Source organism: Lipophrys pholis, assembly GCF_963383615.2.
Source record: "Lipophrys pholis genome assembly, chromosome: 6".
Classification (NCBI taxonomy): Eukaryota; Metazoa; Chordata; class Actinopteri; order Blenniiformes; family Blenniidae; genus Lipophrys; species Lipophrys pholis.
Genome location: NC_137629.1, coordinates 26,729,647 through 26,739,068, shown reverse-complemented (window position 1 = coordinate 26,739,068; position 9,422 = coordinate 26,729,647). Strand labels below are relative to the sequence as shown.

At 41.4% G+C, this 9,422-nt stretch overlaps 2 protein-coding genes across 3 annotated transcripts; both read right to left on the bottom strand.

Annotated features, from left to right (window-relative positions):
* Window positions 1-416: 416 nt before the first annotated feature.
* ran (RAN, member RAS oncogene family) lies at window positions 417-4,069 on the bottom strand. The gene is made up of 7 exons (XM_080465579.1): window positions 3,980-4,069; window positions 3,065-3,122; window positions 2,859-2,943; window positions 2,176-2,301; window positions 1,890-2,077; window positions 1,628-1,798; window positions 417-1,534 (listed from the first exon to the last, which is right to left on the bottom strand). Exons 2-7 carry the CDS (start codon window positions 3,095-3,097, stop codon window positions 1,490-1,492), a joined length of 648 nt encoding a protein of 215 aa, XP_080321705.1. The 5' UTR covers window positions 3,098-3,122; window positions 3,980-4,069; the 3' UTR covers window positions 417-1,489.
* ndufs8b (NADH:ubiquinone oxidoreductase core subunit S8b) lies at window positions 3,980-9,410 on the bottom strand. 2 transcript variants are annotated; one of them, XM_080465578.1, is made up of 7 exons: window positions 9,006-9,410; window positions 7,603-7,668; window positions 7,460-7,525; window positions 7,267-7,356; window positions 6,329-6,501; window positions 5,918-6,046; window positions 3,980-5,439 (listed from the first exon to the last, which is right to left on the bottom strand). In XM_080465578.1, exons 2-7 carry the CDS (start codon window positions 7,649-7,651, stop codon window positions 5,308-5,310), a joined length of 639 nt encoding a protein of 212 aa, XP_080321704.1. In that variant the 5' UTR covers window positions 7,652-7,668; window positions 9,006-9,410; the 3' UTR covers window positions 3,980-5,307. The 2 variants fall into 2 exon arrangements, with proteins under 2 accessions (XP_080321704.1, XP_080321703.1); XM_080465577.1 differs by having other exon boundaries at window positions 4,552-5,439; window positions 7,591-7,668; window positions 9,006-9,092.
* Between the last annotated feature and the right edge of the window lie 12 nt (window positions 9,411-9,422).

The following is a 9,422-nucleotide window of genomic DNA, read 5'->3' as shown; positions in this document are numbered from 1 at the left end:
AATTGGGAACATTCAATACTATTTAAATCCTTGAATCACTATTAACTTTGTATGTTGTGAAAGCAGGAGACACAGGTTCAGTCCTTTTGTTTTAAACCCCCATTGTTAAGATGTGGGATACTTTGTCAGCATTTAATCCTCTCTGGATTTGTATTTTGGACATACTTGTGTGACATAAACAGGACTGGAGGGCAATTAAGCACGACGCATGGGATGTCTTGGTGAGAAAGTGACTGTATGGTAAGATGGAACAAAGCCAGCTCCAGTATGTTTTGCCACAGATGAATAGAAGGGAGGTGAGAAGACACTTGCTTTTTAAGTTTTGACGAGTACATGTCCTGTATGGGACTGATCTGCACGTGGTTATAAAGCCATGATAAGATCGTGTGGTCATCATAACCTCATGAAGGCCAGCGACATGTTTACATGTTTAATAAAAGAAAAACAGTACTTGAAAAACCAGAATCAATATTGAGGATTTATGTATCACTCGTCCGCGTGGAAGCCAGAAGGTTATGTAATCTTTCAATGGGCGTTATGAGGTCTGAATAGATTGTCAGTGACACCTAGTGGACATCAGGCAGTAAAACGGAGAAACGGGCCTCAAAAAACATCCCATGATTCCATTAGAAACAGTGACAAGCTACAAATGGGAGCCTTAACATTTTCATATAAAATGTCAAGCTTAGCAATCATGGTGGTGTTAAGAGCTTCCATCAACAGAAGACGATTCAACAATTCTTGTGATTCACAGGCATGTGCCAACAAGCATGGAATCCATCACAGCTCCAACAGGTGAGCAACTTAGAAGTGAGGAATTTTTATGCAATTTCATACCAGCCCACAGATGGAAAGATATGCACTTAGCAGAGAAAACTTTGCATTTACAACGGTTCGCATACTTTTTCCACATTTGCAGAGGACACTTTTGATCACTTATTGATGGGCCACCCACAGATTCCCCTTCATTTTGACAGAACACACATTATTGGGTTTCACAATGCTCATTAATGTAGATGCAATGTTGCTACAGTATAAAGTAAATATTGAACAATCACTTCAAAACAGCAAAAAGATGTCCATTAACAAGATTTATTCAGGCATACAAGCGCATACGAGACTAGTAAGACTCTTGTGAAATCACAACACAAACATGTTATATTGAGAATGTTTTTATTCAAAGTTTACTCCCATTAGTGCTTCCAATACACCATACAACTGCATTATGTGAGCTGGGTAACTGCAGAGGAGGGTGCTTGATGATGAAGAGAAGCACATCGCCATACCAACAACAACACTGGGGTGGGTGTGTCATACAGTGAAATTAGAATCACAACTTTTCTGCCAAGTTTTTTTGTCCTCTTAGGTTTAAAACAAAAAAATTCAAAAATAAAAAAATCTGAAAAGGGATTTTACAGTAAAGGGGCAAAACTCTAAAGACTTCCTGTCCACATTGGGGGAGAGAGAGAGGGGGGAAACAGGTAACAGGTTAGAGGTCATCTTCTTCATCTGGGAGTGCCGTTTGTGATGCAACCTAGAGAAACAATACAAGCCGGTTAGTACAGTGGCAGCCGGCAGAGTTACTGTTGCTGAACGCATCACAATCCAAACGCATGCTCATACTCACTTGAAGCTCTTCTTCATACTTAGCGGCAAGGTTGGGGTCCATCTGGACCTCTGGGGGAGCAAGAGCAGGCATGGCCACAAACTCCAGGTTGGGATCTCCAATCAACTTCCTTGCTAACCACAGGAAAGGCTTTTCAAAGTTGTAGTTACTCTTGGCAGAAATGTCATAGTACTGCAAACAATGGAAAAAAGCAGTTAGAAATCATACCAGATTAAAAACCTTTATCAATGGGGGGGAGAAACCGTTAGTAAGCATGTAATACCTGCAGGTTCTTCTTGCGGTGAAACACGATGCTCTTGGCTTTGACTTTCCGGTCTTTTATGTCCACTTTGTTGCCGCAAAGGACGATGGGAATGTTCTCACAGACACGGACCAGGTCACGATGCCAGTTGGGCACGTTCTTATAGGTGACGCGAGAAGTGACGTCAAACATGATGATAGCACACTGAGCTGTGAAGGGAGCAGTAAAGTTTCAGTACACTATTAAAGACAGCGCAAAGCAGTGTTAAAACTACAACAAGAGCAACTAGGAAAGATGCGAACAATACCTTGAATGTAGTAGCCATCCCTGAGACCTCCAAACTTCTCCTGACCGGCTGTGTCCCACACATTATACTTGATGGCTCCTCTGTTTGTGTGGAACATCAGAGGATGCACCTCGACTCCAAGAGTGGCTGTAATGACGGGTAAGTGTTTAAGAACAGATTTTTTTTTCCTAAATCAAGACAAACAGGATCTCACACACACGCATATATATGTCTCAAAGCAGTTTACAACACATGTGGCTGGATTTCTATTTTAACAGCGTGAAGACAATTTTTTTTTTTATATGCGTTACATGTCATTCAAAAACCAAAGAATGTAATAGGGAATCAGACTCAGGCCTACGGAGTAACCAAAAAGTACTATAAACGGAATATAAATTAAATAGAAAAATGCTTGTATACTGTCATTCATTTTAATTGCCACATAGACTTATGTAGAATCATTATGGTATTACAAAAGGCTCATGATCAAACATCTAGAATGTGATTTGTTGACAGGACATTTTAATTGTGAAAAACACCAGTTGATATTTCATAAACGTGGAAGTATGTTGATAAAATGGAACATAAATCACCATGGGATCCATCTGGTTTTAGAGATTGCTCTCTTACTCGTCACTAAATGAACTATAAAGCCGATCTATTAGTTTTGTCTTAAATTGACTTAATTGTATGCTTCTACTTACCAACATATTTCTTCTCGAACTCCCCTGTGATGTGCCTCTTCACAAAAGTAGTTTTACCGGTGCCTCCATCTCCTACTAACACCAACTGCCAGAAAGACAAGTCGGTTAGTTCACACTGGTCAGGACTGGCTCAGCACAAACACCGTCATTTAATCTCAATTCGCAGAAAAGTCAAAAGTTGAGAAGGCTCGGAGGTCGATTCTCACCTTAAATACCGCCACCGGTACACACTGTGCCATTGAGTCCGCCGTGGTTGCGATTTTTCTTGAGTGGAAGAAAACAAGGCGGGATGATTAGTTAGCACGTTGTCCGTGAACCTCGTGTCCACAGACTCCAAAACCGGGGATATAAACATTGCGATCAAACGTTTGATAACAAATAAAGAGCCACACGACGTTTAAATGTTGAGATTTAACAGCTTTGACCGCGCAGAGTCGAGCTATCGAGACAGTTAGCGTCACTTCGAGCTTGTTCTACCAGAGCTAATGCTCCGGCACAAGGCGTCAGAAATAAAAAAACCAAAAAAAAAACCCGATTGACATGAAAATAAACGGATTTATTTCGAAATGTGGGCACGCTGGCTAAGAATCTGTAGTTCAATGGCGGCGGTTTCAAACTGGCTAGCTACAGCCATTACTTTTGAGTGCGACACAACGGCCGCACTTTTTCGTGTTCGTCTGCAACAACCGCACCGCAAACCAGCTAATATGTTCCGTCCCGAGGTTGACCAAATTCTTCGAAATACATTTTAAAAACAAAAACAAAACTGAATTAACACATCCGAGTTCACCCAAGGGGGCAAACCTATATACATGTGACCAGATGAAAATGAGCGGGTGTCTCGGAACAAAGCGTTGAAAATGAGGCAGAGCTTCGCTTGGCGGCGAGGCTAACCTGTTAGCCCGCACGGCATGGAAGCCATTCTTTCCGCCGAGCTAACGGCTAACGTTAGCACGGAGTTAGCTCGAGAAAAATTCAATGGCCTCGGCCAATTGGCCGCAACCGCGACGCAGCAGGAACCCACAACTCGCCATAAAACTCTTCCCGCGTTTTCAGCTCACTTCCCCGTCAAAGTTGAGATTCGGAAAAAGCTCGAGAAGAGAAGAAAATAACATGCTTACCGGTGCTACCTCAAAGAGAGAAAAGAGTAAATGGCTGCGTTCGCGGGAGATTCAGCGTGGACTGTGAGTCAGTTTCCGCCCTTATCACGTGGTACCGCAGCGCGCGGCGCACAGTGCGCATGCGTCACGCCGATTCGACCATGATTCAGCATTGAAGTTGCACATACTCGCCAGATACTCACCCTCAGCTAACCTAAACAAACAACTAAAGATGTTTAGTGATTCGTTATATTGTGAGGTAAGGCTGCCAACAGCTACATCGATACCCACTGTTTCAAATAGCACCAATTAAGCCATTATCAGTCAAGTGATCATTATTGGTAGCTTCCACATTTACAACTAAACCAATGGAAGTGTGTGAATGACACAACTTTATGAAGTTAAATACCGATATAGATGCTAGTTGTGTAGGATTTAGTGGTGCAACCTTTTGCATAACCTGTCACCAAGTTTCCTATTTTGTGGTTTTTGATTGATGTCTTTTATAGGGTTCAATAATGCACAATTATATTTATCATTGTTGAGGCATGACCTTCATTGAAAAACTAGAAAAAACGTAATCTTCACAATTTTAAAGCAGTATGTATAAGTTTTGTTTTATTAAAGACATCATAATTATTTCCAGTCAACATTTTAGTCAGTTTTGTCATCCAATTAATGAAATACTTGGTTCAGTGAAGCAGTGAACCAAGCAAACACCTTCTTCTTTTAAATATGATTTATTTCATCACCTGAAATAACTTTGAAAACAGTGACATATTTTTTTCTCCTTTTGAGAACAGTCCTTAACTGTAACATCACATGTAATGGGTTCACAACTCTGGTCCTCGAAGGCCGGTGCTCTGCATGTTCTAGATGTCTCCCTGCCTCAACACACACCAGGAACCAAGTTTAGACACCCTGTGCGACATTCAACATCCCAAACTGCAATTCCACCCATTCTCACAAGAAAAAATTCATAAATTGTGCGTGTTTATGTTCTCATGCAGGAGGGCTTCATTCTTAATGTATAACTCACTATTATTCAACTTTGCATTTGTAAAGCTACAGTAATCTCTTTGATGCATATCAAGTCTATTGGTTTACTGCAGTGTTCCCCCACTCCGGTTCTAAAGAGCCCCTGTCCTGCATGTTTGTCGTCTCCTTGCCCAAACACACCTCAATCTAATGATTATGTCATGACAGAGCTCATAAGATAGGTCAGTATTGAGTCTGTCATCGCACTTAGGTGTGCCACAGCAGGGAGAGACCTCAAACATGCTGGTCGGGGGATCTTCGGCTCCAGGGTTGGAGATCCCTGGTTTGTCGTGTCTTCACCGTGTCCCAGTCTATCTATACAGGTAGTCTGCTTGTATGTTGGCGGCTATCTCAGCCTCCCACTGGTCTCCATTGTTGAGCAGCTTTTCTTTGTTGTACAGCAGCTCTTCATGAGTCTCTGTCGAGAACTCAAAGTTTGGACCCTGAGGAAGAAAACACTGATTGATTATGAAGGCTATCACAAACATGTAATCTTTCTATTTGTGCAAAGCAGGTTATAAATTTTGGGCAAGCCCTCTTAAAGAACAACCCATACATTTACAGTTTGGCCCTCAGTTCTTGTGCCAAATTCTAAACCCTGAAAATGAAGACAAAGCTTTGCAGTGTTTTTATAATTAAATGATCCAAAAAGAACAATGTGGAGCACAGTTATGGTAACAAAATGAATGAAATGGCCCCAATGAATCATGTACTATAACATTAAAAGTTCATTGATTTGTCTTTATGGATGAAAGATGTCGTACAGAAATGAATACTTGTATGAATCTTTGCTGACGGAGGCCTTTTAGCTGAAGAACTGGGGGGCCACAGTTGGATACCCCTGATGTTTTGGTAACTTTCCCATTCTGAACAGTTGCATGGTAAAATGAAAATGATCTCAGAATTCAGACTTTTTCTCACCTCAACAATAGCATCAACAGGGCAGGCCTCCTGGCAGAAACCACAGTAGATGCACTTGGTCATGTCGATGTCGTAGCGTGTGGTCCTCCTGCTGCCGTCAGCTCGCGTCTCAGCTTCAATGGTAATAGCCTGAGCTCAGCGAAGGGAGGACAATGAAGAGACCAAGCCAAAGGCTCAGACAGGACAAACAGGGATTTGACTAAATACTGTGTAGTACTTTATTTAATCATCCAACCTCGCAGTGATATTTAACCCGAACTTGATATTTTTGTTCTTTTATAATTATTCTTTAGAAAGATTGGCTTCATCATATATAGGAAAAATGCAGGTTGACAAACACTCCAGACATGCTTTCACACATCAGATCATGTATGTTCTGCCTCTATGACGGGCGCGTGTACTGGCGCTCACCTGGGCAGGGCAGATGGCCTCACATAGCTTACAAGCGATGCATCGCTCCTCTCCATTAGGGTAGCGGCGCAGAGCGTGCTCTCCTCGGAAGCGTGGGGACAGAGGGCCCTTCTCAAAGGGGTAGTTTATTGTTGCTGGTTCACGGAAAAGGTAACTCATGGTCATCGCTAAGCCTACGGGAGGGTGTTGCCGAAAAGAAAAATCACAATGTGAGATTGTGGATTTAAAGATGGCCGTGATTGTTCACTGATAAGTAATTCCACAAAGGTGGTACAACCAACAAACTGGCAGCCCGTCACTTAATATTTTCTAGTCAAATTCTAGAGAAGCCAAACAAACAAAACAAAACAGGAACAAAGATCAAATTTCTTAGGAACAGGTTCCTCTCATGTGAAACCGGCTCCCAATTTCAGTTAGTTAATTTCAGACAGACTAACCCAGTCTCTATTTTCAAAGTTAGACTTTTCTATTTGATAAACCTTACAGTTAGGGCTGCTGCAGGCCACCCGGGACAACTTTCTGGTGACGCTTGTTTAGTCTGCTGGGCGACTTACACTTTCCACTTTTTTCACTCACCATCTTTCACTTTTACATGTCACTAACATTCTGTCTCTCCTCCTCTAGTATGTGCTCTTTCTCTCAATTTATTTTAGCACCCAGTCTGTCCTCTGTGTCTTTGTTTGTCCGTCAGCATTGTTTATATGCGTTTGTCTTGCTTTGCTTGCCATGTTCCCAGAATTTTGTTCCCTGTAGGTTTTCCTGTTTCCTTTTTGAAATAAATCAATATTGATTTGTTTGAAACCTGGTCATGCGTTTGGGTCCACTGTCGAAACTCCCTGACTTTAATATTTAAGGGGTGTCACCAGGTGTTTGCAATACCTCCCCACGGCACAAGCTATCTGCACAGGAAAAAACCAAAACACAAACTGAACAAAAACCTCTAAAAAGCTCGGTCCAAAGCAGGGTGGTGGCGGCTCGGTCAGTGATAGATCTCAGATCTGTTGGCTGCTCCTGAGCATTAACATACTCTGCAAAGGGTTAAGCAATAACAAATAAATGAGTGAGGTTAGATATCATTCAGGCACAAATCCCTAGATAAAGACATAACTCTTGGTCTGTAGTAGTACTTACTATAACCCTCTCTCTGCACGCTGACACTGAAAGGACGCATGAGAGCAGGCCCACGTCCAAATGTCCCTGGCGAGGCAAAGAGCTGTGAACATGCTTCATTTTGTGCAAATAAACATTATGATGTGACCCACATGGTTCTCCACCTTGCTTTGAGTAGCAGTTAAGAAGGCGAAGACTCAGTACAGCAGACATCTGTGCAGACAGGGCTTCTGAAACAGCCAAAGCAAAAACAATAAAAAGTATTCACAGCAGCGGAACAGAAAACGTTGCATTTATAAGGTGGTGAGAGGAGAGGAATGTATGAGAAGTCACGTGAGTTATTTCTTTCTTATTTACACAACGTGACAACAGTATTAAGCAAGAATCATGTATGCACTCAGAAATCATGAAAGAAAAAAGCATGCGAGTGTGTGGTAGTTACACAAGATGAATAAATAGATAAGACGTAGTTTTTAGAGCATTCCAGCATTTTAGTGAGTCCAGATGGGCATTCATTCTGTAAACTGGATGAAATACAGTAGGGTTTTCATAATGATATCTGTAAAGATGTATTTTTACTGAGCTCGTGTAGTTTACATCATTTATCTGTGTCCATAAATACATTATTCTCACTCAAGAACGTCGCAGAATGTCAATTTCATTTATTGACGACGTGAATGTGATGTCATCTGAGCCGGTCGAACTGACCCGTTTCAAACTAAAAGTGCTTTTTATTTAATTTGATTCTGGTTCACGGATGTGCGCCTCACAGTTTAGTAGCTATACGGCGACACAACGAGGCAGGAGGAGTTAAACTGCCAGTTGATCATCCGTCCTGTAATCTGGCGCCCCAAATACCCGCTCTCACGTAAACAATTTGCAACGTTCACGGAACGCCGGCAGAATAGTAAAAAGAGAAATCCTGAAATGTGACATTGAGATTTTACGCTTCATCACATAATTAGGAGCTACAACTTCGTACAAGGAGTCACAGTGGAGTTTATTTTAAGATGGAGTTGAATTGGCGATTTATGTGGGATTAATTAATGTTTAGTTTGTTAACAAGTGTGTGTGTGTGTGTGTGTCGGGGGGGGGGGGGGGGGGGGGGGGGTCACTGAAGCGGCTTTGGTTATTTAAGAGTATGAATAATGACATAACGCCACAAAATATGGGTTTGACAGTCATTTTTCCAAGCTGGTTTGTTCGTATTTGAACAATGTTTTCTGACTCAGCTGCGCGCGCACGGGTTGAGTAAGAACCTTAAACGCACCATGGCTAATAAATCTATAATATCCGTCAGCGAAATAAAACTCGTTCCGTGTTGCTTTCCCGTCAGGGTTAACCTTTTATCTTATTTTTTTTCCCCATACTAGTAATAGAAACCTCTGTATTGTAAATCCCAGTTAGGTAGTAAGTCGGTTAGCAACTTTCCTGTTATAATGCGTGGTTACTTTAGGATAAACTGTCAGAACACCGGAAATTAACAAGGTTTGTATCTCTAAAAAAACAGATTAATCACGACCAGTAGCCGGTAAGCTGTTATAATATAAAAACATGCTGGACTTACTGCAGACTCCAGATGATGATGATGATGAAGAATCAGGCGACACTGAACTGCGCAGTGTTATTCATGCTGCATTCAAGGTCTCCTCGGTAATCTCCTCTTCTTTAGCTATTTAAAAGTCCAAAACAATTCGCTCTTTTTTTACAGAGCATAACTGATTCTGTGCTTTTGCACATGCAATATTTGAAGTAGAAAAGCTGTAAGGCTAGCAATATTAATCTCTTCATAGGAAATTCACTACAACAATAAATACTGATATGCCAGATTATTCTTTTTTGCACCTGAGCTGTATTAATTTAAAGTCTGCATTAATCTTATGGCAGTTCAGAATTTACTGGCCAACACAAAAATAATTCATATTGCACCAACGGTGTTGTTTGGAAGCATGTTATTGCTTTTTGTAACAGTGAAAGAGGAAGG